Below are 27,533 nucleotides of genomic sequence, written 5' to 3'. Positions count from 1 at the left end.
CGCTGAACAGAAGAAAATATATATTTTATTTCAAAACATATCTTTCATATCTACATAAATGAAAGAGGTTGCTATCTAAGTTAATTAGCATTTGCTTGTAGGTTGTAGAAATTCGTTTACAAAAAATGATAATAAATATTCATACATAAGCAGAAGAAAGTGATATAGACAGTAACTAGTATTCCTTATGCAAATCCGATTACTAAAAGCATAATGATTTTGACATTTGTTTTTGCTATTATTTAAGTACCGTTTTATCTTAAAAGACTTAAAGATAACGATGATAAAACTATTAATCATTAGCTTTTGTTTTTGAAAAAAATCATCCGCCAACGCTAAACCTTCAATAAACTTCCTGAAAGCTTCCCTTTCAATGTACTCCGTCATAGCTTTTCATTTCAATGCACTCCATCATTGCTTACCTTCTGACACACTTCACCAATGCTCACCTTTCAATACACTTCGCCAATCAATTTATTTCAATACACTCCGTCACTGATTACCTTTCAATACACTCCGTCAATGCTCAACTTTCAATACGCTCCGTCAATTACGATCTTTCAATATACTCCGTCAGTGCTTACCTTTCAATACACTCCGTCAGTGCTTACCTTACAATACACTCCGTCACTGCTAACCTTTCAATACTCTCCGTCAAAGCTTTCAATTTCAATATACTCCATCATTGCTTGACTCTTGATACACTCCGTTAATGCTTATTTGTTTAATACATTCCGCCAATGCTAACCTTTGGATACAATCCGTCAATGCTAACCTTTCAATGCACTCCGTCAATGCTTACCTTTTAATGCACTCCGTCAACGCTTACCTTCCAATACACTCCGTCAATGCTTACCTCTCAAAACTCTCCGTCAATTCTTTCATTTAAAAACTCTCCGTCAATGCTTACCTTTCAAAACACTCCGTTAATGCTTTCCTTCCAATGCTCTCCGTCAATGCTAACTTTTAGATATACTCCGTCAATGCTTACTCTTCAATACACTCCGTCAATGCTTACCTTTTAATGCACTCCGTCAATGCTTACTTTTCAATTATTCAGTCAATGCTTACTTTTCAATACACTCTGCCATTGATTATCACTCAATACACTCCGTTTATGTTAAACTTTTAATATAATCGGTTAATGCTGTTCTTTTAATACACTGCTTCCAATACACGGCTTTTATTACACGCAACAAATTCAGTCAAACATTATGTAAGTGTCACAAACAATAATAAATATAAAACAGTTAATTTCAAAGATGAATTTTTTTTGACTTCATTGACCTAATAATATGTTTATTTCAACACAGATAATTTAATGTTCGGAAATATTTATTCGGGGAAGGCGATTGAAAAAAGCATTCGTTTGGTTCGTGTGTTGATACAATTGCGATTAGCGAGTATACATAATTATCAATTCAATATAATTTAATACTTAAATGTAATGAGAAAAAGTATATGCTTTTGAATATATATCATTGTATTGAATATAAACTAAAACTTAAACATAATTAGCAAAACACGTGTTGTTGAAGTAATGGCTTCAGATAAGGTCTAAGGTCTAAACATCATTTTGCTAGTTTCTAGCGAATAAAAGTCATCAAATGCCATAGCTTTGTGGTATACGCCAACAGTTCCGGGTGTGTAGTAATGGCCATTCAGGTTTGTATATAACGGACAACTCTTGTACCACCATCCTCCGTGTTGGTAAACTGCACAATTGAGTCTCGAAATGTCTTTGTCATGGTCGAATGTGGAAAAGGCAGAACGGTTTGCGTAGGTATGAAAATGCCAATAATTCGCTGCAACTAAACAGGAATATATTGATTAATGATGGTTATGTATATCCTTTAGATAGGTAGTGTAATTGTTTAAGCATAATAAACGTGGCATTGCTAACTTTTAGTTAAATTAATTTTGCCATATCAGGCTAGCCACATTAGGTTTGTTATTTTGGATAATCAGGACATTTTAAAGAAATCTCCAACACGAAGGTTTAGAATTTTTTACGTTGCAATATTTTTTTCATTTGTTGCAAGCTTTAGAGTGAAACTTAGATTCGAGCAGAAACTTGCGTAACAAACCGAACTCAAAATGACAACAAAAATAACTTGTTACTAAAGCTTTTCGGCTCAATAAAGCCTCGATATCATGTCACATCGCAACAATCGTTAGTTATTTTCAATGCTTTTAATAACACTTTAATTATCGATGTCTGACCATAATCACAAATAAATACCTTTCATTTATAATAAAGTATACTTACGTCCACTTTTTGACAGTGTATTTCCTACATGTAGGGTATAATCAGGCCCGGCTCCCACACTGAAGTCAGCGTATACGGCATAACTGGTGCTACCATTGCCACGTGTGATGTCAATTCTTAAATCATTTGATGTCCGGGATGTCATCTCACAAATCAGTTTAAGGCCTGCAAAGCATAATTGTTTGCATTACATTCATTTGTGCCAGTTGGCCACTGTAGTGCTTCGCGTTTGACCGTTATTCCATATATTCAGCTAAGTGTGAACTTTGCGGGTCTATGATACAAAATTGGTCATTGGCTAACTCATGTATATTTGAATTTCATTGAATTTCATTATAAAAAACTTATTACAAATCCGAAGCATAATTCATCGAAACTAATAGGGTTTTATAAAATCTTAAATTGGCTAAACAGTCCACTTGATTCTTCGACTTTTGTGAGTTTAAAATTATTTCCATTCAAACATATCAGAAATGAAAATATCTAAATACATTTTGTTGGTGTTATTTTTAAATTTATTAGTGAATTAAAACACTTTTTCACATTTTCAATATGATATTTTTCACTGTTTGAAAATTCAACACTCTTTCACGCGCCCAAATCAAACGTCAACGCGGACAGAGCAAGGGCACAATGTCAACGACGTCATTTTGTAAATGACTTAACGTTCTCATATTTTATGGCGCGTTTTACCGGAAGCGGGCTCTTTTATCCCCTTTAGGCATTTTATAAAAACATAAACCTCTTGAACTAAAAAGGAAAGTAAGTATTCTATTCATGGCTACGCCACTCTTGAAAGAAAGATTTTGGTGCACACTCGGTGGAATGTTTACGAGTTTACACTGAAATAAACAATTCTCTTTTTTTATTATTAGCGGGAGTAAGTAAATCCACATTTCATGAACGTTTCACAATTGAACTAATATGTATATATATAATTTGATCACTACGCTGACATACCCAACCAGAAATCTTCCTGCAGAGATCCAAACCCATTCTCGTATGAAGAGAAGTTGCGGTAGAAATCAACTTTTCCATTCAGGCGGTGTTGAAACACCTTCAACGATTAAATGATTATGTACAACCATGAGGTCTCTTCACTAAGTATAATACTATACATAAAACTACAATCTACTTCAAATAGTGAAAACCGTATGCACTGTAAACTTTGTAAACAATAAAATGAGCACTCACGGTCCAACCTCCCTGATCGGTGTCCATATCACAGAAGACACTCGTATTTCGGTTTGTTTTCCATGTTGTAATATGATAGACGCCAGAAGGCACTTTGCCAAGGTTCTGCCTTATTTCTGAACAGTCGGCAAAGGCTGAAAAATGAGAATAAATATATCTTTGATATATATCCAACAAAACAGGCATTAAACAAAACAAGAGTAAATCTTTGATTGAAACAGTTCAATACCAACAATGGTAAATGTAACACTAGCAACACTTTAAGTTTTAAGAATCATTGTGACGTTTTAAAAGCTCCCGAAAGAAGAAAATCAAATACATGTAGCAATACTGTGAAAAAGCATTACTTTTTACCCAACAATATTACAAGCCTACCGAATATCAGTAGCACGTCAATTGTCACCAACATCCCTTATATTACAGGTAAAACCCCATACCAAAAGCGCGCCATTTATCACAAGCACGCACAATGCCCTCACTTCATGAAAACAAGTCAAATATTACTAGCACAACCCATATCACAAGAACATCCGATATTGCCAACAACACCCTCATTTGACCAACAGCTCCCTCATATCATAAACACAGTAGTATGCCCTTAACCGCAAACAGCGCCCTAATATAACAAGCGTGCCCTTTACCATAAGCACTCCCTACCACGCCAACGGCGACATTATATCAGAAGCATGCCCTATACCATAAGCACTCCCTCAAACATAAACACGCCCAATATCACAACAAGCACTCCCATTTCCACAAGCACGCCAAATACAACCAAAACGCCCATTATCACAAACAATCACAATATCACCACAAGAACGAACAATATCACCACAAGCAAGCCTAATTTCCCCAATATTGGAACGCCCAAAATCACAAGCAAGCCTTAACATCTCAATCACGTCGAATACCACGCGCACGACCAAAACCAGAAGTACACCAAATATCGCAAGTGAGAAGAATATCACAAGCACAAACAATACCACATGAAAGATAATATCACAAGCACGCCCAATATCACAAGCACAATTTATATCACAAGCAAGCCCTTCCTTCACAAGCACTCCCAATATCATACGCACACTCAATATCACAAGCAACCACTCCCGTCACAAGCAAGCCCAATAACAAAAGGTATCTAATATCACTACAAGCACGCCCAATTCCACAAGCACGCCAAATTAAAAAATTACGCCAAATTTTACAAGCAAGCACAATACCATTACAAGCACACTCAATATCACAAGCACGCTCAATATCAAAGCAAGCCGACACTTAACAAGCACACTCAATATCACAAGCACGCTCAATATCAAAGCAAGCTCGCCAAATAAGAAAAGCACGCCCATTATAAACACAATAACGGCCAATATCACAAACACGCCCAATACCACAATCACGCCAAATATAACAATCATCCCCAATATCAAAATAACGCCCAATACCATAATCACGCCCAATACCACAATCTCGCCCTATACCACAAGCACGCCCAATAGCATAATCACCCCCTTTATCGCTTACAGCGCCCTCACTTCACAAGCACGCCCATTTTCACATGCACACATATATCGCCTACCGCGCCCTTACAACACATGCATGCTCAATATCACAATCACCCCTAATATCACAATCACCCCCATATCACACCCTGATATCACAAGCGCCCCCAATTAAAACAAACAAGCCTAATACCACAAGCACGCCCTATATCACAAGCACGCCCAATACCACAAGCAAGCATAATATAACAATCATCCCCAATATCAAAATCACGTCCAATATCACCAACACGCACAATACCACAGGCACGCACAATACCACAAACATACCCAATACCACAAGCATGCACAATACAACAAGCACGCCCAATACCACACGCACGCACAATACCACAAACACGCCCAATACCACCCGCTCGCCAAAATATTAAGCACTCACAATATCACAAGCTAGCCCAATACCACAAGCACGCCCAATAACACAAGCACGCCCAATACCACGAGCACGCACAATACCAACATCAAACACAATACCACATGCACCCCCAATACCATAAGCACACCCAATACCACAATCACGCACAATACCACAAGCACGCACAATACCACAAGCACGCCCAATATCACAATTACGCCCAATATCGCCTTCCGCGCTCTTACAACACAAGCATGCCATATTTCACAAGCACGCCCAATACCACAAGCACGCCCATATCACAAGAACGGCCTAAAGCGCCTTCATATCACAAGATGACCCAATTCCACAAGCACGCTCTTTATTACAAGTACGCCTATATCACTAGCGTATATACAATTTTCATTCGCTGTTCAAAAGAACTTTCTTTTGAAAACATATGCAATTGGTGTTCGATTGTTTAGACATTTAGGCACATAAATATAAATGAGAAATGTGAGGGGTTTCTTCAATTCATCTATCATAGATTATGTGTGACGCAAAAAAACAAAACAAAACAAACAAGAACGCGATTCAAATGACAAGCTTGTGGATCCTAGTATATGAATTGATTTTTGAACTGAATAAACAACAGGCTCACATTTTGCCTTCAAAAATTTAGTGTAGCCTTGTTGGTTTATTTTGTTTTGGTCACGCAATATAGAGTTGAACATCGGATGTTAATGCTGATAGGAGTTAAACTATTACCAAGGGTGATAAAAGTAGCATGAAGTGGATACAATGCATTTAAAAACAATCAAAGGACCTATACCACGGAAAACAAGGCTAGCATTAATGTGTAAGATGAATCATGTTGTAAATTATTTAATATATCGTTTGAATAACATCAAACGCACTACTTACCGCGGACTTCTATTCCGTCTCCGGAACAACTTCCTCTGCCGAGAGGGAACGGGTTGTTACACACCCGTTCACGGAACTGTTTTCCGCTCTGACACCTGGTGACACAAGTTGTCCACCTACCCCATTCACTCCATTGTCCGTCCACTATATCACAGACGAAAATGATTACGCTAATATTATAATCGTGATGATGTAATGCACTCATATATTAAACTCCTCCAGGAAAAATGTAAGTGAGCTCGCCAAAGGCATATTATATACAGACTTCTGACAGATCCAATATATATTGTTGAAGATATAATATGTGCAGCATTTGATTCTAAAGTGATAGACGATATAAAATGTTTCGTACAAATAAAATGAGATGTCACACACCTCGGAGGAAAGTTATAAGGACCGACTTTATATGAACAAAGAAGATAATTTCTGTAAGGTCAACCACAAGGACAATATTGAATGGAATATATACTCTATGTTTGGTCGCATTAGTTTCGGGTTTTATGCTAGTATATGAACGCAGGAGGGCGCTTGCGATTTAAGAAAGTAACAAATCAGACCGTGTTTTCTGAGATTCCGATTCTTTTTAAAACCTTGACTTTTTCAAACCTTGATGTTATGCCATTAAGTCGCCGGCCAGATATCAATTATGATTTGCTTCTATAATTGTTAATAGATTTACGTGTTATAAAAGCTTTTTATAATTTTAATTTGAAAAAAAAAACACACACAAATACTGTTCTGATGTTTCTTGAAATAAGAAATATGTTTGAGTACTATTAGAAAGAATGTCATTACAAATCGGAGATAACAATGTAAATTTTTACCGTGAAGACTTCTTTCGATTGAGGATACTTGGCTCTGTATAGTGTTGACATCCGACCTAATCGAATCACAGGACGACTTGTAACTTTGCAATCTTCCCTCAGTTGAGTTCATTCTTGAGTTAAGTGATTCAATTTTGTTTTGCTGATCTATGATTATAATGTTTACTTCACTTTGCACGGTTTCTAAATTATTGTTGAGGGTCTTCTCTAGATTAAATGTTGTATTCTTTAAGTCAACATTGAATGCATGTATTGCCTTGTCAAGTGATTTTTGTGCGTCACTAAAATTACCTTTTAGCTGATCCCGCACATCACTGATGAAATCTCCTAAATCATCTGACTGTCTTTCAAACTTGTATTTCTGTGCTTTGGTCTGATTTGATAAACGTTCTTCAAAACTGGTTTGTGCATTTTGAAACTCGTCATCTATTTCCTTTATATGGTTTTTAATTTCAGTTTTCAAACTCATTAAAGCCACCTTTTCTCGCTTCATGGCTGTACTAACTGCAATGTATTGGGACTTCACCATTTTCGTCACGGTGTTGGAAACTGTCGCCTGAATACTCTTTGTGACACCACCTAGTTTGGGTTCATATTCATGCTGTGTCTCTGCATTACGTTTTAAACCTTCTGATAACTGGGTCTGTATGTCTGTCAGCGAGTTTTTTAGATGTATCTCCATATTGTTCATTCTTTTATCAAGCGAGTTTACGTTTGTAAGAGAAATCCTGAATTCGGTTTCCAAATCATCAATCCTTTTATCAAGCGATAATACTCTGGACAATGTTTGCACCAGCAACTCATTAGCATTAGCGCCTTTGTTACACATTACTATGTAACTAGTAAGTAACACGAATAACATATTTGCCTTGCACGGAGCCATGGTGAAGCCTTCTTGTGAGATGTGAACAGAAATCACACAACAGATAAATTGGAATATGGACATAATTTATAATAAGCTACGTCAGGTGAAAACATTTTTATATTCAATTTTAAGTGATATGGAAGTATGTCGTCATGATTTCTAAAAACGAATAGTGACCTTAAATACGGTTACTTATTATCTTACATCTGTTCACATTTATGTACATATAAGTTAAACCTTCCATAATTTATTGAAAACATATTTGACATGCCCTTTGCAAAAAAACTGATAATTTGAAATTATCTCAACTAAAACGGGTTTATTTATGTTTTTACTTTGCATACAATTACGCCGACCAATAAAAGGCATAACATATGAAAATAGAAATCTAGCAAAGAAATATTAAAGGACTCTTTATGTTGCGATTCTATAATTATATACAATAAGTAGTTAAGTAGCCTACTTGAACCAATCTTGATGACGCATGCAAAAAGTGATCTCTTAAGGTTTTGTGAATGTGCAACTGTGGGAAACTTGAATCACTTGATTATCTGGTTATCTGCCGTTTTCTGATATAGACATATACTTAAAATATGAAATGAATTGTCTGACATCTGAGAAACAGGTATATCCCTATATCACATTATGATAGAGTAGCGATTTACACAACATGGTGGTGCTTTATTCGAATTTACATATTCGTGATGAAGGTATTCTTAACCAGGAACAGTTGAGTTTATTGTTACATAGTTTCTTGTGTCTAGGAACACCAGACACGATCATATTTATATGTTTGTGATTTTTGCTAACACTTGAAACCATCTTGTTTTTAATTTCAATGTTTGTTTTATTTGCAGACACAGGATGTATTTAAACATGTGCTATAATTTATTAATGATATTTCCCTTTTGTTTGTCAATTGAGTGGTTGAATTACAACAAGTGTACTGTTATTTACGTAATGTGTATATAATTATATTACTTAGCTGATGTGTGAGAGCGTTTATGACCTGTATTAAAATCCTTCTTCAATGGTTAATGTCATAACGTACACATCGACAGTGTTATAATTCTTTAATGGTTTTACAATTATAACAACAACATTTTAATGCATTTGTATAACCGTTCAACGTCAGGCAAATCAAAGCGAAACTGTCAGGTAAGACCTGGATAATATCAGTGTTTATTTACGCATATTTTTGAGCGCTAATATTAACGTTTATCATTATGTTGATTAACACAATAAAGATAATATGTTCATAAAATAAACTTGGCGACTTGCAAGGATGCAAGGAGGTTTAGTCACAATCAGGCCAAGAAGTAGAATATATTTGAAATATGATTAAAGGTAAACTCGAACTACTACATGTTATGCTTATGACAGTGCTTTATGCAAACTCGATTTTTACAGTTTTGTGAGGAAAGTATTTTTTTCAGGAACAATACCGTTTATTTCTACATGTTTGCTTTTGAGGGACACGAGACACAATATTTTTTCTTTGAAGATGCTTAAAGCCACATTGTTGAATGTTTCACAGTTTGCTTTGTTTGCAAACACCAGCGACCTTATTAGTTTTGCTTTCTAGTGTGTTTGTTTGCAAAAGCCGGAAACCATTTGTATGCAATGGTTGTTTTTGTGCATACACAAGAAACAATATTGTTCAGATTTTTTGTTTACTTTATGCTATGATAATTGGTTAAGTGTTACAGTAGACAATACTACAGTAAGATAATGTTGAAATACAACTGAGTTATTTTTACCTAATTTCTTATTCAATTGACACAGCATTTTACGGTTGAAATCTGACCCCTGAGAGTACTACTGAAAAGACACATCATTCAAGTATTTACTTTCTCAATGAGATGCCTTGCACTTTGTAGCATGCATTTCCAATTACTTTGAGGTTTATATTTAACCACAGCTGTTCTCGTGGATGTATCAAACAACTATTGTAAATAGAAATGTCAGTTATGGCGGCGATAATGATAAGAAATGAAAATATCAAATGCCAAATCAAGGCTAATGTTCCCCTATTTACCATGTTGGAGATCATACAACTTATTATTCCATACAAGCAGAAACTGTGAAAATCACGGGGTATTAGTTCTTGCCCAACCAAGTTAATTTCGTTTTTCTACTTCATTGTAACTTGATAATCAAGGCTAAATTCTCCTGATTTACACTTTGAGAAAAATAAAACTAAATTTAATATACAAACTTAATATTTTCATACCATGGGAAAATGCACAATGTAACAAATATATTTTACTATCAAATAATAAATTGATGCCATGCGTAATACTAACATTTAAACAGAAACAATTTTTATTCCTGCCAAAACGTGTTCACTTATTTTAATAATATAACGAGTTCTCACACTCCAACAACATATTCACGCAGCGGGGTAAATATACTTCTCTTTCGATATGAAGTCTGTTCAGCGGTACAGCAATGTTTTTTATATATCTCTGAAGGCTGTGCAAAAAATAAACTCGGTCAAAACAACAATCACTGAGCTGCACCGAATAAATTACCACTAGAGAAAGGAACCAGACTGGAAACACTAAATAACTTAGAGGTATACAAAGGAACCATCTGCGGCGATGCACATGAAGAAAACGGCTGTACAGGATTACTTCGGCGTAAACATATATTCTGGCTCTACTGTATGCGATGGAAGGAAGGAAGGCTAGTTGAAGTGAGATTAAATAAGGTAGAACAACGTCATTCCTCTTCTATCAGACATTACTTAAATGTTACGTTTGCTGTAGATTTTGAGAAAAAAACAAAACAACCCGGACTGAAAAAAGACATATAAAAACACATTGAAAAATCGAAATGCACGTACTGATTATATTGAAATAATTTTCGCACTGTTAAATCGATTCTACTAATTTTATAACAATGCTAGATATACTTTCAAGCTTTGCACTATCAAGTGCTTTTTAAATTTAAATTAATTCCTAAATACTCGCAATTACCACAAATACCAATTTGAAAATTATACTGCCTCAATACTAGGATACATGTACTTTAAGGGTCGGCAGTGATGCAAATGTCGATTGAACGATCAAAATTTAAAATGTTTAAAAAAATCAATTTCAATTTAGTTTTGAGGTTCAATATTTAACAACCATGATTCGTATATTCGTTGCAACATAAAACGCTGTAATAGTTGAGAATTTTTTAGGAAATAATTTGTTATCAGATTTCAGATCAACAAGCATCTACGTTTTCCCGGAAATGTCTTAATACAAAAATACGTTTATAAGTCAAATTTATCGGAACTGCCCAATCAACAATGTTTTTGGGCTTTGTTTTGATTGAAGCTATTTAAAAAAAAGAAAAGATATATTCATTTTTGGAACCCGGTAATACATTTCATCCACTGTATTTCATTATTTTTTTTAAATAAGTTTCTTATTTGACAAAATACCACCAATAACTCTGATTACATCGTTAAATAGGTAGTATGGGGTATTTTGAGTTCAAATGTCGACAGACTTTCCGAAATAATGTGAATGCTTTTTGATCCAAAATCAGATAAAATCTTATTTTGTAAGATTTGTTGAACTCCTTACTACACCAAAAAATGTCACCAAGGATATATGACTAACTCCCAAAAAGGATCGTTCCTCAAAACTAGATAAAACGTTATTTTCTTAAACGTTTTAGTTTTTGACCATCCCCACCCACTTGTGTATGGCTGCCTGCCCTTAACGCTATGTTCAATGGATACTATTTTTTGGCAAGCTTGATTTTTCATACGATGTGCTGAACATGCAGGTAAATTGTGTTGTTATTTGCTTGAGAACAGGTTCTAAGACGCATGGTAGACGCATGCTTGTTTTGTGTCGACATTGAATCAATTACCCGAAATATCTTTTTTCCTAGAATTGCAATATGATGTGGTGTTTATTTTGTTAACCGTAAATGATATTTAGGATTCAAGCAATAGCAAATGAAACTTTCTGACATATTTTCTAGTAGATGTTGTTTTTCGTAGATTCATACATGAATATGAAGTACATGAATCTGAAATAGGATTACAACTGTGAAAAGGTTAGATGAACAAAAACTAGTTGTGTTGTATTTTGGCAATAGAGCATACATTATTTGCACCGTTGCAATATCACCTCGGCATTTCAGTAATATCAACACATGCATGTTGAACATTGCATATACAGTTTGGTCCTTGTCTGTTTAGTTGTGAATGTTTTAGCTTACTTTTTCTGCGAATTTAATGCAGTTATTGGTTCCCCTCAACTCTAAAAGACGTGCACAAACTGATCCAATGATTGCATTCCATACACAATGATAACGTACTATTTAAAAATATCATATTTATGCTTTTTAACGACGATGTAGATTGTTTTAAAATAAAACCTGATTCAATGTCCATGTATTTCTTACCCCCTGGGTCGACCTGGTGCCATTTGATTGCAAACTATTACCACAGATAACTTGGCTCACATGGTAATCATAAAGTGTTATAGTGATTTACATAGTCGTTATTAGTTTTGGGTCAAATTGTTAAAGTGGTCTGGCTTTTGAACTTAAATAAAAAGTCTTACCACTCACTTCATAACTAAATTTATCTTAGAGTGTTTTTTTTTTTCAAATTTGCGTTAACTTGTATTTGCACTCCTCTTTTTTATGCTCAATTGCAATATTTTCTGCAGTTTGCCATTAAACATAATGAAAAAGAAATCCTGTTAAACTATCATGTGTAAGAAATTCACCATACAATAAGTTTGTGATGTATTGTGAAATTATACTTTTTGTCCAAATACCAGTTCCTGAATTACTTTTCCTTCTAGATTACTGATTTGTTGCAATAAGACCGTGATGATGGCTATTTTTTTTCTTGCAAACGCCACAACATTTCGTTAAAGTTCTCAGGAAACTCATGTGGCAAATTATAAACTATTTATAACTGTTATATTGAAAGCATACATTTCTAGCCAGATATATTATCATGCATACTTTTGTAAATGTGTTACTTATCTGTTCTATATTGAGATTAGACTTTTGTACATATGTCGAGAGAGAAGATATGCGCACGTATAGCACAGCCCATAACTCATGTTGATCTAATACGCACGTTGGCATTTTATTTGCAACAGCACAGTATGTGTTTTTATATACAAATTTCCATATGGAGCAGATGTATACATTTACACATACGTAAAAGCTGCAAAAAATCTAAGAAAACATGTTAAAACATCATCCAGTCCATTGTTCAAGGAATTAGGCTGGTTATCGTTTGACATTAGAGATAGATTTAATGTTTAATCTCATTGCGGTCTACCATCATGATTTAAGTTCCCTTTGCTACAAGACTACCTATGGTAAAAAGTCATTTACTTATTTTTCTCAATCTGTATTAAGCTCGTTTTTTTGAGAACAATGACGATGCTTTGTCATGGCATTGGTGTCTTCATTTTCATGGTATTTGTTCAAAACCTTTATTAATCTTGGCCATAACTATAACCGTATTATTGAATTAAAAATGTGTAGCAAATGTTGTAATAGATAATACGCACATGTTCGACAAGGTGCATAACTCCGCCTTTACTATGTTTTAAGTAATGCCTCTTGTTCAACTTAAACAAAGCAACAAGATGACAAGGCGCATAACTCCGCCTTATCTATGTTATAAGTAATGCCTCTTGTTCAACTTAAACAAAATAACACGACAAGGCGAAAAACTCCGCATTTACTATGTTTTAAGTAATGCCTCTTGTTCAACCTTAACTCAACTACACGAGCAAACGGGCGTTTGTGTTCACTCCCCGGAGCTCAGGTTTTGTCTCTTGTTTAGTATCTTTTTTACCTTAAACAGGAGGGTGGTTAGTTTGTAAGCTACTGGGTTTGTCTCTGTAATTACTATTTGTTTTGTTTCTCCTGACTTTTATTCAGACCGACCATAAATCAGAATACTTCACCCTTCTTATTATTTAAATGCAGAGTTATTCTTATGCGTGGGAGTATATGAGCTTAATGTCATCACAGTTGGTTTTGACACCGCTGAGAACTAAGTATTGTGAGTTACTTCTTTGTGTATGATAGGAACCATTATCGTGCTTAATATGACGTTTGTTCACATTGATCTTCACCCTTCTAATTATCTTAATCCTAAGGTATTGTAATGATTTTGAATATAGGTAACTGAATATCATCACCTTTGGTTTTGATACAGGTGACAACTAAGCATTACGCGTGATATCAGTGATTTTCATTCGTAGTTTTAATCGCTAATTGTAGCGTTTATCATAATGATGATTAAAACAAGCCAATTTAATATTCAGTATTGCTCTTTTTAAATAACAACAACAACAACAACAACAACAACATTTATTTAGCATTAAATGTACAACATTCATAGCCAAAATGCTTCACATATTATCAAACGTGAAAGGTCATAAGAGAGAATTACAAATTGGATGTTATATTAAGATTGTTTTATGAATTAATATTATCATACATATATATTTATTATATGTTACTCTAAACGTGATCGTAAAAGAAAAGCATGGTATACAAATTTAGCAAGAGAATTTAACTTTTTCTTTGTATTTGCTGACATCAAATCTATAAATTTTTGTTTTGTGGGCCAATGACAAAAATATGTTTTAAAATATTCCTTTCGCAGGTTATTATAATGCGGGCATACTAACAAAAAATGATATTCGTTTTCTATGACATTCATGTTGCAATATGTACAAATTCTATCTGTTCTAGGTATATTAAAATGCCTTCCCTTTTCAATAAGTAAGTCGTGGGATGAGACTCTAAATTTAGTTAATGATATCATATATTTATCTATCTGTATAAGATCTAGATAATTTTCATGTAATAATTCTTTTTTATACCAACTATATGTAGCTAATCTGTTGGATCCATTCACATCTGCACTCCACGATTGAATAAATATATCAATTCTCCTCTGTTTAATTAGTTGTAAAGGTATAACTTGTATATCTTGTTCGATCCAGACGTCAGACATTCCAATTTCATCTAATATTGTTTTCACTTGAAAAGCCCAGTTTAATCCATTAAATGTGTTATTAGAATTTGCTTCGGTTTTAAGCATTGTGTATATATTTTTCACTAATGAGTTATCATTGCTTTTTAATATTTTAACCCAGTACCGTATCATATTTATTTTTCTCTGAACTTCCATAGGATGTCTTCCTAATTCACCATATAACGCTGATAAATTTGTACTTTTTCTTACTTTAAGGACCTTTCTCATAAATTTACAATGAATAATTTCTATATCTTTTGCAGGATAATATCCGAAAATTTCGGATCCATAGTTTAATATTGATCCTACCAGACTATCAAACAACTTGCATTGCTCTTTTGTATTTAGTTTTAATTGATTGACTGCGATGAATAAATTATGCAAAGCATATAATGAGTGTTGAGCAGTGTGTTTCTGCGTTCTGTTCCAGTTTCCATTCTTAAATAAAGTTATGCCTAAATATTTGAATGATTCTACTATATCTAGATTAGTATTATTGAATGTAAATGTATATTTTGTTTTTCTTCCCCTCTCAAATATCATTATTTTAGTCTTTGGTATGTTTGCTTTTAAATCCCAAAGGCCGCAATATAATTGTATATCATTAAGCATTGATTGTAGCGCCATAGGTGTATTGGCAAAAATAACTGCATCATCTGCAAAAAATAGTAAGTATAGTTTGATATCATTGATACTGTATAGCTCTTTTTAAATGTATGATATCAATTTTGCGTCTTGAACAGATGCATAAATAATTGATCATAACCCGGTTAAGCAGTAGATTACCTATGAATTACGATTAAGTGTAAACAGGAATAGCTACTCGTAATGATAATGTGGTAAGTGTAGTCAATTCTACAGTACGATAATGAGGATAAAACACTGAGTTCCTTTAACTTTTTTTTTCTTAATCAATTGACGACAAAATCTACAGTTAAAATCTGACACATACGAGTACTGCTGGATAATCACATCATTTGCGTATTATATTGCTCAATGGAATGCCTGGCACTATGTAACGTGCATTTCCAATTACCTTGAGGTTTATATTTATCCACAGCTGTTCTTATGGATGTATAAAACACCTATTTTATCGAGAAATTTCAGTAATGGCGGCAATAATAGTAATTGCTTTAAGCATGGAATTTGACTTTTATGAGCATCAAACACACCTGAACACTGTCTTAACAATTTTAACTACTGCATCTACATTGCAGAACTCTTGAAGAGTGACAAACATTTATACCAGGGTGTTGCATCTCTGTTAAGAGATGAATATATCAAATTCAAGCTCAAGGCTAGTGATCAACTATTTACTATGTGTTAGATCATAAGACTAATTATTCCAAAGAAGCAAAAACTGTGAATATCACGGAGTTGAGTACATGCACATTCTTTTGTATAACATGCAACTTGATGCTTAAAGCTAATTTTGCCTAATTTACTATGTGAGAACAAAATAAAACTTAGTTCAATAAACATACTAAATACTTTCATATCATGGGTTTTAAAATTTACGCACACTTTTATAACTTTATTTTACAATAAAAAAGTAACTTGATGCGATTCGTTTTCCGTGGCATCTTATATTGTTTAAAAGTAGCGGTTTATTATGAAATGTTGACAAATCATTAGAATATCTTACAACATTTATAACCTTTGGGCACAGATCGTGCAATGCTTTGGTTAATAGGAGCTTATTGTTCTCGCCGTTGGTTATGATGCAGATCAAAACGTGCGCAAATTATGTATCAGGACACATTTCGTCGTCTGCCTTTTTACAGGGATACATGGATGCACGTTATGCGATAAATATATAAACTATTCATAAGACTGGTTTTTGAGTATGCACAATACTTATAAGACGGTAACCTTTTCCCTTTAATGCACATATCGTATATTGCGTTGTAAAATAGGAGCGTAACACATTGAATTACACATCGCTGCTCTTTAAAGCTAACGAATTAAAATACAAAGGAACATCTCAACATAAAAAATGTTTTAATATTAAACCGTCGCCCTTTTCCGCCCTTTCTGGTAAAACAACATATCGCAGGTTTAATGGACTGAATCCGTGCATGATCCATGCCTAAGCAAACATTGATTACGGAGGTCATAACATGCAACACTTCGGATCGTAGACTGTGATGTCTTTCAAATGGTACGATTCAATATTTAAATAATATAAATCACAAGCAATATGACACAGACTGTGGAACATTATTAGACTGATTATCGTTATTATCAGACTGGTTCATATTCATAATGACACATAGAAATGTATATAAGCAGTTCGACTTCTGCATAATACCAATAGTTAATTGAAATTGAATGATCTCCCATTATCTTCTTATTTTAACTTACTAGCAATTTATTTAGACTTTCCGTAACACACACTGGACATGAATTCACGAAATAATATCGAAGCAGTGTCTAGTCTTCATTGCATTAATTTATCTGCAAGTGTTTTTAGCATTCGGTATTTGTGGCAAAAACCTTAAACTGTCACATGTTTAAAACAATGTTGTCTCAAACAGCATGATATCATTGTCTGTAGTTGTGTAACATCTAAATTTTATTGCTTTTATTGTAGTGACACTTCCTACGAGCTTATGAAAGGACCTATGATTGGGAAACAACGCTTTCCGTTTCCAAATTCTGAACCATATGTACATTCAGTAATAATCATCGTAAAACACACTTTTAAAGATAATTTTAATGCCGAACGTCAATTTGGTAAGTATTAGAACTGAATGCGATATTGCAATTGGAACTTAGGTCAGTTTTATAATTGTGCATATTAGGCATGTACTTTTGTCCTGATGAATGATTTGTGTTAGCTTTCCGACAAAGAGATGTGACTGCTTTGTTACACGCTTTAATTACAACCAAACGGTTGAAAAATTGAAATAATGAGGAAGTATAACAAACATGGATGTATAACAGTGCGGAGGTTTGTGAATTGGATGATCTTAATATAAGCACTAATCATAATTAATGTGTATTACAACAGACTCTTAAGTGTTTATTTGCGATAATCAGAACATTATTTATAAGAGGTTTTCAGGACAAGATTACTAAGCGATATTTAGGACACCAATTTTGAGACACATTCAGGACAACATTCCTTAGAGATATACAGGACAACACTCTTAAGAGATATTCAGGGCACCAGTCCTGAAAGAAATTCAAGACAGAATTACTAAAATATATTAAAGTCACCATTTTATGAAATACTTCTGAAATGTATACAGGACATCATTTGTGAGAAATATTCGGAACACCATTCCTGAGAAATATCCTGGACGACAATCCAGATATACATTCTTGACAACATTCCTGAGAGATATTTAGGAATATATTCGAGTTATTTAGGACACCATTCCAGAGAGATATTCAAGACACCATTCCAGAGAGATATTCAGGACACCATTTCAGAGAGATATTCAGGACAACATTCTAAACAGATAATCAGGACACTATTTTTGTGAGATATTAAGGACACCATTCCAGAGAGATATTCAGGAAAACATTCTTAAAAGATAGTCAGGACACTATTTTTGTGAGATATTAAAAACAACATTCCAGAGAGATATTCAGGACAACATTATAAACAGATAGTCAGGACACCATTTTTGTTAGATATTAAGGACACTATCTATGTGGAATATTAAGAACACCATTTCTGTGAGATATTCAGGACATTTTTCATGAGATATTTTAAAGACGTTATCACAGAGAGATATTCAGATTAATATTCGTGAGAGGTATTCAGGACACTATTTCTGTTAGATATGAAGAACACCATTCCTGCGTGATATTTAGGACACCTTTTCTAAGATACATTAATGACAATATTCCTAAGATATATTTAGGTAAAACTTTCTGAGAAGTATTCAGGACAACATTCTTGAGAGATATGCAGGACAACATTCTTGAGAGATATGCAGGACAACGTTCTTGAGAGATATGCAGGACAACATTCTTGAGAGATATGCAGGACAACGTTCTTGAGAGATATGCAGGACAACATTCTTGAGAGATAGGTAGGACAATATTCTTGAGAGATATGCAGGACAACATTCTTGAGAGATATGCATGACAACATTCTTGAGAGATATTCAGGACAACATTCTTGAGGGATATACAGGACAACATTCTTGAGAGATATGCAGGACAACATTCTTGAGAGATATGCATGACAACATTCTTGAGAGATATTCAGGACAACATTCTTGAGGGATATGCAGGACAACATTCTTGAGAGATATGCAGGACAACGTTCTTGAGAGATATGCAGGATAACATTCTTGAGATATATTCAGGACAACATTCCTGAGAGATATGCATGACAACGTTCTTGAGGAATATGCAGGACAACATTATTGAGAGGTATTCAGGAAAACATTCTTGAGATATATGCAGGACAACATTCTTGAGAGATATGCAGGACAACGTTCTTGAGAGATATGCAGGACAACATTCTTGAGAGATATGCAGGACAACGTTCTTGAGAGATATGCAGGACAACATTCTTGAGAGATATGCAGGACAACGTTCTTGAGAGATATGCAGGACAACGTTCTTGAGAGATATGCAGGACAACATTCTTGAGAGATATGCAGGACAACGTTCTTGAGAGATATGCAGGATAACATTCTTGAGAGATATTCAGGACAACATTCTTGAGAGATATGCATGACAACGTTCTTGAGGGATATGCAGGACAACATTCTTGAGATATATTCAGGACAACATTCTTGAGATATATGCAGGACAACATTCTTGAGAGATATGCAGGACAACGTTCTTGAGAGATATGCAGGACAACATTCTTGAGAGATATGCAGGACAACGTTCTTGAGAAATATGCAGGACAACATTCTTGAGAGATATGCAGGACAAGAGAGATATGCAGGACAACGTTCTTGAGAGATTTGCAGGACAACATTCTTGAGAGATATTCAGGACAACGTTCTTGAAAGATATGCAGGACAACGTTCTTGAGAGATATGCAGGACAACGTTCTTGAGAGATATGCAGGACAACATTCTTGAGAGAGATTCAGGACAACATTCTTGAGAGATTTTCAGGACAACATTCTTGAGTGATATTTAGGACAATATTCTTGAGAGATATGCAGGACAACGTTCTTGAGAGTTATTCAGGAAAACCTTCCAGACAGATATAAAGAAAAATACTTCAGAGATATATTAAGGACAACATTTTTGAGATATATTAAGAACAACATTCCTGAGAGGTTTTCAGGACCCCATTCATGACAGATATTCAGGACAACATTCTTGAGAGATATTCAGGACAACATTCTTGAGAGATATGCAGGACAACGTTCTTGAGAGATATGCAGGACAACGTTCTTGAGAGATATGCAGGACAACGTTCTTGAGAGATATGCAGGACAACGTTTTTGTGAGATATGGAGGACAACGTTCTTAAGATATATGCAGGACAACATTCTTGAGAGATATGCAGGACAACATTTTTGTGAGATATTCAGGACAACATTCTTGAGAGATATTTAGGACAACATTCTTGAGAGATATGCAGGACAACGTTCTTGAGTTATATGCCGGACAACGTTCTTGAGAGATATGCAGGACAACGTTCTTGAGAGATATGCAGGACAACTTTCTTGAGAGATATGCAGGACAACGTTCTTGAGAGATATGCAGGACAACATTCTTGAGAGATATTCAGCAAAACATTCCAGACATGCATTAAGAAAAATACCCCAGAGAGATATTAAGGACAACATTCCTGAGATATATTAAAAACAACATTCCTGAGAGGTTTTCAGGACCCCATTCATGACAGATATTCAAGACAACATTCTTGATAGATATTCAAGACAACATTCTTGAGAGATATGCAGGAAAACGTTAATGAGAGATATGCAGGACAACGTTCTTGAGAGATATTCAGGACAACATTCTTGAGAGATATGCTGGACAACATTCTTGAGAGATATGCAGGATAACATTCTTGAGAGATATGCAGGACAACATTCTTGAGAGATATGCTGGGCAACATTCTTGAGAGATATGCAGGACAACATTCTTGAAAGATATGCTGGACAACATTCTTGAGAGATATGCAGGACAACGTTCTTGAGAGATATGCAGGACAACGTTCTTGAGAGATATTCAGGACAACGTTCTTGAGAGATATGCAGGACAACATTCTTGAGAGATATTCAGGACAACATTCTTGAGAGATTTTCAGGACAACATTCTTGAGTGATATTTAGGACAATATTCTTGAGAGATATGCAGAACAACGTTCTTCAGAGATATTCAGGACAACATTCCAGACAGATATTAAGAAAAATACCTCAGAGATATATTAAGGACAACATTCTTGAGATATATTAAGAACAACATTCCTGAGAGGTTTTCAGGACCCCATTCATGACAAATATTCAGGACAACATTCTTGAACGATATTCAGGACAACATTCTTGAGAGATATGCAGGACAACGTTCTTGAGAGATATGCAGGACAACGTTCTTGAGAGATATGAAGGACAACATTCTTGTGAGATATTCAGGACAACATTCTTGAGAGATATGCAGGACATTATTCTTGTTAGATATGCAGGACAACGTTCTTGAGTGATATGCAGGACAACGTTCTTGAGAGATATGCAGGACAACATTCTTGACAGATATGCAGGACAACGTTCTTGAGAGATATGCAGGACAAAGTTCTTGAGAGATATTCAGGACAACATTCTTGAGAGATATTCAGGACAACATTCCAGACATACATTAAGAAAAATACCCCAGAGAGATATTAAGGACAACATTCCTGAGATATATTAAAAACAACATTCCTGAGAGGTTTTCAGGACCCCATTCATGACAGATATTCAGGACAACATTCTTGAGAGATATTCAGGACAACATTCTTGAGAGATATGCAGCAAAACGTTATTGAGAGATATGCGGGACAACGTTCTTGAGAGATATTCAGGACAACATTCTTGAGAGATATGCAGGACAACATTCTTGAGAGATATGCAGGACAACATTCTTGAGAGATATGCAGGACAACATTCTTGAGAGATATGCTGGACAACATTCTTGAGAGATATGCAGGACAACATTCTTGAGAGATATGCAGGACAACATTCTTGAGAGATATGCAGGACAACATTCTTGAGAGATATGCAGGACAACGTTCTTGAGAGATATTCAGGACAACGTTCTTGAGAGATATTCAGGACAACATTCCAGACATACATTAAGAAAAATACCCCAGAGAGATATTAAGGACAACATTCCTGAGATATATTAAAAACAACATTCCTGAGAGGTTTTCAGGACCCCATTCATGACAGATATTCAGGACAACATTCTTGAGAGATATTCAAGACAACATTCTTGAGAGATATGCGAGAAAACGTTATTGAGAGATATGCAGGACAACGTTCTTGAGAGATATTCAGGACAACATTCTTGAGAGATATGCAGGACAACATTCTTGAGAGATATGCAGGACAACATTCTTGAGAGATATGCAGGACAACATTCTTGAGAGATATGCTGGACATCATTCTTGAACGATATGCAGGACAACATTCTTGAGAGATATGCAGGACAACATTCTTGACAGATATGCAGGACAACATTCTTGAGAGATATGCAGGACAACGTTCTTGAGAGATATGCAGGACAACGGTCTTGAGAGATATGCAGGACAACATTCTTGAGAGATATTCAGGACAACATTCTTGAGAGATTTTCAGGACAACATTCTTGAGTGATATTTAGGACAATATTCTTGAGAGATATGCAGGACAACGTTCTTGAGAGATATTCAGGACAACATTTCAGACAGATATTAAGAAAAATACCTCAGAGATATATTAAGGACAACATTCTTAAGATATATTAAGAACAACATTCCTGAGAGGTTTTCAGGACCCCATTCATGACAGATATTCAGGACAACATTCTTGATATATTTTAATGACACCATCCCTAGGAGATATTCAGGAAAGCATTTTTACTGATATAAAGTACACGAGTCATGAGAGATATTTATGAAAATATTCCGTATGTCTATATGAATTATAATACAATGTGTGTTAGATATGAATGACCTAACCATTCATGAGAGATATTAGCACAACATTCCTGAGATATATTCAGGACAACATTTCTGAGAGATATCATCACAATATTCCTGAGAGATATCAGCGCAACATTCCTGAAAGATATTCAGGACAGCATTCCTGACCAAATAAATTGGTGAAATGGTTTATATTAATGTAAGTCGTTTGTTATTTCGAGGCAAAGGGAGTCATAAAACATATAACAGCAGTGCGGATACACCTAGGCTCTAATATATAAGGTACTTATTTAGATTGGGTTGTTTTATAATACAGTGGATAGTACAGAAATTAGCTCTGTAGTCGAAACATAACAAAGTCCAATAATGTTATAGCCTGAAAGGGGCTGTACACCAGATTGGCACCAAAAAATGTTTTTTTCTGAAACGAATCACAGGACAATTATCTAATAGAATGTGTCACGCTTTGATACCAAATGTAAAACATTGTGTCGGAGACCAGGCTGGAGCCCGTGTCGCCAAAATTGCAGTCCAGCGTAGTATCCACTGAGCTACGACGGCTTTCTCTAGTTAGATGACATAATTAAGATTATAAGTATATTCCATGGCCGAGAGTGTGATATAGATTCATTCCTACCCGAGCGTATGGTGTTTTGCGGAAACGAGTTTCATAGAGTTTCCGCAAAACACGCTGCGCGAAGGTCGGGATGAACCTATCTTACACGAGCGGCTATGGCAGATGCTTTTTCTCCCACCTCAGTTAAATAAAATTAAATAAAAATGTATTTTTTTGCTGGAACTATTTTGTGCTTAGTAAAAATGATTGCGTATGGATATAAGATAATTCGTGGTTGTCAAGGATATGCGCGAAGTGATTCAGATTATGTAAATAGTCAAATCGGTCTTTAAAAAGTTCGGAGGAGAGTGAAGCATTATTTCTTGAATGGTGCGTAAAAACTGTTTTATGGTGACATTTGAAGCGAAAAAAAATCAATTAGGGTTTTTAATATTGCCGCAAGACAAGGTTTCCATGATGCTACAGACGAAAGTCTTCAACAAGGGAAGTAATTACAATGTGGCGGCCATTCAGAAGAAGTTCAATACGGGCATTTTATCTTCGCCCGCGGGAAAGATAAGAATTTCTAGCACGGTTAAATTACTGGATCTACTTGTCTGAGGTGTGAGAAATACACCTACCTCGGTAATATCACGCGATAACATCGACTAGCAAATCACGCAAAATGAATAAATTCTACCTGGTAGATATACACAGTAATATTTTTAATGGAAAAATACGAAATAACTGCTAAACTTAAATAAATTGTAAACTATATGGTACTTCAGTTAGTAAGTTTCAATGCATTGTACACATCGATGCCAAGTTTATGTCAGTTTTTGACAATTTTCTCTTTTTTTCGCTATTGTTTCACACGGAGTACAGCCACTTTAAAGACATAAGACGCGAGATTCATAACGCCACAAAACAATATTGACAGACTATAAATGCATACAATTATCTTAGTTTAAATGATTGGATTACGATTAGCGTCACAGGAATATACTGGGGATTGAAACGCTTTAAGCTCATAAATTGTTATTATTATACTTGTCAGGTTATTAGTCTGAGGCCGCCTTGCTATCTTTATAATAGTTCAAGTAATGGGCGGTTTCAGGATTTGGCCTTAGAGGGGGCGTACTCTAGTAGCAAGACTAGAAAAGAACGACATCTCCCTGATCAATACGAAACAAACTAAGTTTTAATGGGGTTGAAAATGGGGTTTATGTTTAAACTTTCGGCCTAAGAGCTTGTTTCTATGTTTTTCATATAAGTAGCTTTCATACAAATATGAATAGGGCCTGGGGTAGATTTAAATGAAACATTATGTCATTTAAATCTTAAAAAGTTCTTAAAGGTGCCTTTGTTTCGTAAAAAATAAAATTCAAACAATTTTAGGAAGGGCGTGCATCGGGTACGTCCCCATCCAAATCCGCAACGGTTGTGCAAAAACACCAGCTCCAGAAAGACGCTAAGTAAATTATTTCAAGAATTCGCAATGGGATTCATTGAATTTTTAAGATTAACAAAACATTGATAAGTCTAAAATCTGATGACAAAAAAGTATTAGTACATGTACTTACTTTTACACAGCAGCAATTCCTATTCCTGACAAATAAGTTTTGACTTAACTTTACGAGCTCCAACACTCACAATAATATTCACTCAGCGGGATAAATGCAATTATCTAATGCTATGAAGACTGCGAAGCGATACAGTAATATTATATATATATATCCGAAGGCTGTGCAAAAAATAAACTCGGTCGAAACAACAAGCTGCAACGAATGAATTACACCTAGGTAAAGGAACCAGTTTGGAAGCGCTGTGTGCAATTTATGACTTAGACAGATACAGGGGAAACATTTTTGAATCGTCCGATTAATGGGGTGATGCACATTAAGAAAATGTTTGAACATGATAACTACGGCGTAAATATATACACGCTATTGTTCGGATTATTATTTCTCAAAGATCAAATCGATTATTGCTCTTTTTAAATACTAGGATATATGTTTTTCAAACGCTATGCTCAATGTTTTTTTTTTCTTTGGCAAGTTTCATTCCTCTGACGATGTGCAGAAAAGTGTACTTAAACCGTGTTGTTGTTCACGTGAGAACTGGTTTTAAGACGCATGAAAGACGCAAGCTTATTTTGTTTCGACATAGAATCCAAATTATTTCTTTCTCTATGATGCAAAATGTTGTGTGGTTTATTTTGTTAATTTGTTCTTGTCTTTTAGGATTTCAAGGCTACAAACAATAAACACGTTCTGACAATTTTTGGAGTAGGTGTAGTTTGTCGTGGAATTTTCACTCTTGAGAATAAAATACGTAAATTTGAAATGTGTTAACCTACGTGAACATATAGATGACGATGCTTGTGACAAGATCCAGGTGTTTGATGTACTTTGGTTATAGTAGTTGTCTTATTAAAGTAACAATAGAACAAACAAGGTTCATGTCCAATACTGAAATATGTTCAGCAGAATTCGGTCTAATAGCAAACATGATGTCAGCGGGATATACAAAGTCATAGTGTCATGCAACTAGAAATAAAATAGCGGCACCTGTGATTTAATGTGTTGTTAAGGTCATTCATTTAATGTATTTTGTACGAATTACTGACTATAACTTTTTCAATACCTGTTTCTGGTTGTCGCGGTCTGAAAAAAAGAGCCTTTTACGGTTCTCGTAGTTTTAATGTAAGAAACATTTACAGTGCCGCAGATTTGATATAAGGTATTTTTCTGGTTGTTGCAGTTTTAATATCATACCTTTTTCTGGTTACCGCGTGTTCGAAGTATGTTGAATAGTGTGCTATTTGTTATATGTTATATGCGTATAGGAATGAAATGATCCATACACACATCTCAAAAAATGAAATAAAGTGTTAATTAAAACTGTACCGGCATGATTACACGTAACGGTTTGCTTTCTTCCAGCTATCATTTAAAATGTATTTTATAACAATATTTGGTTATTATGTCACTTGTTTTTTTATATATAATCTTGATGATTAAATAGTCATATGCAATATGTTGACTTATACATTTCACTTGTTCATGTATTGCAGTACTGGAGACATTCGTGTATGTTTTCCGGCGTCATCGTCGTCTGGCAGGAAGACAATTGATACATATTTATTAAACTAGTTTAATGAGTTAGCAATCAGCTATACAATAATTTTAACCGTGTCGGGTTCGAACCTTCAATCCCCTGCCTCTTGGGCGGAAGTCCAGACCAATAGGAGATACGTTATTTTAACTTATAATCACAAATGTATACCTGGAATGACATGCATCACATAAAACACCCTATCATGAGATATACAGAAATATATAATTCATTTCTGTGTAAACCAACCCATCAATTACGTTGTCTTTTTTTGTTACTTTTAATTCATTAAAAGTCAATAAAGATAATCGCAAGTTTATGCACATCACACCATATAAAACAAATTTTATTTGTTAATCAATACCACTTGTTGAAATTGGCCTCTTTCTGAAAACAACGCTACTGCTAATTTCCATATATGTTTCTGGTAATATATATTTGAATGAAAACAATAAAGTCAACCCTTGATAACAATATATTTGAAACTGTAAATGTATTAAACAGTGCAATTCACCCATTCTTTTTTACCATTAGCTTTGGCGTCGCAGTTGGTCGAATACATCAGGCCATTACGTGAAAGCTTTTAAAAATCAGCGATAATAATAACATATAAAACAATAGAAACCACATGGAGAAGCCATCCAATATTATGAACTATAAGATAAGCACAAGAGAAGCTCAAATTATGCGTCCGTTACTTGATAAAATGTACAATTGTATGAAATTGATTACCGGTCTTTTAAGCAATCGAATTCGATCGTATG

The 27,533-nt window shown here is 34.7% G+C and overlaps 2 protein-coding genes across 3 annotated transcripts in view; both read right to left on the bottom strand.

The window, feature by feature from the left end:
- Positions 1-27,533, bottom strand: part of LOC128221523 (ficolin-2-like) — a 107,708-nt gene that overhangs the window by 68,892 nt on the left and 11,283 nt on the right. The window lies entirely within an intron of this gene.
- LOC128221952 (fibroleukin-like) lies at positions 10-25,444 on the bottom strand. Of its 2 annotated transcripts, none has more exons than XM_052930669.1 (7): positions 25,236-25,444; positions 7,108-8,001; positions 6,284-6,427; positions 3,464-3,597; positions 3,230-3,326; positions 2,270-2,434; positions 10-1,811 (listed from the first exon to the last, which is right to left on the bottom strand). In XM_052930669.1, exons 2-7 carry the CDS (start codon positions 7,988-7,990, stop codon positions 1,558-1,560), a joined length of 1,677 nt encoding a protein of 558 aa, XP_052786629.1. In that variant the 5' UTR covers positions 7,991-8,001; positions 25,236-25,444; the 3' UTR covers positions 10-1,557. The 2 variants fall into 2 exon arrangements, with proteins under 2 accessions (XP_052786629.1, XP_052786628.1); XM_052930668.1 differs by having other exon boundaries at positions 7,108-7,998.

This window comes from Mya arenaria, chromosome 16, assembly GCF_026914265.1.
Source record: "Mya arenaria isolate MELC-2E11 chromosome 16, ASM2691426v1".
Lineage (NCBI taxonomy): Eukaryota > Metazoa > Mollusca > Bivalvia > Myida > Myidae > Mya > Mya arenaria.
Note: the sequence above shows the minus strand (reverse complement) of the source record. Positions and strands in the feature narration are given on the sequence as shown.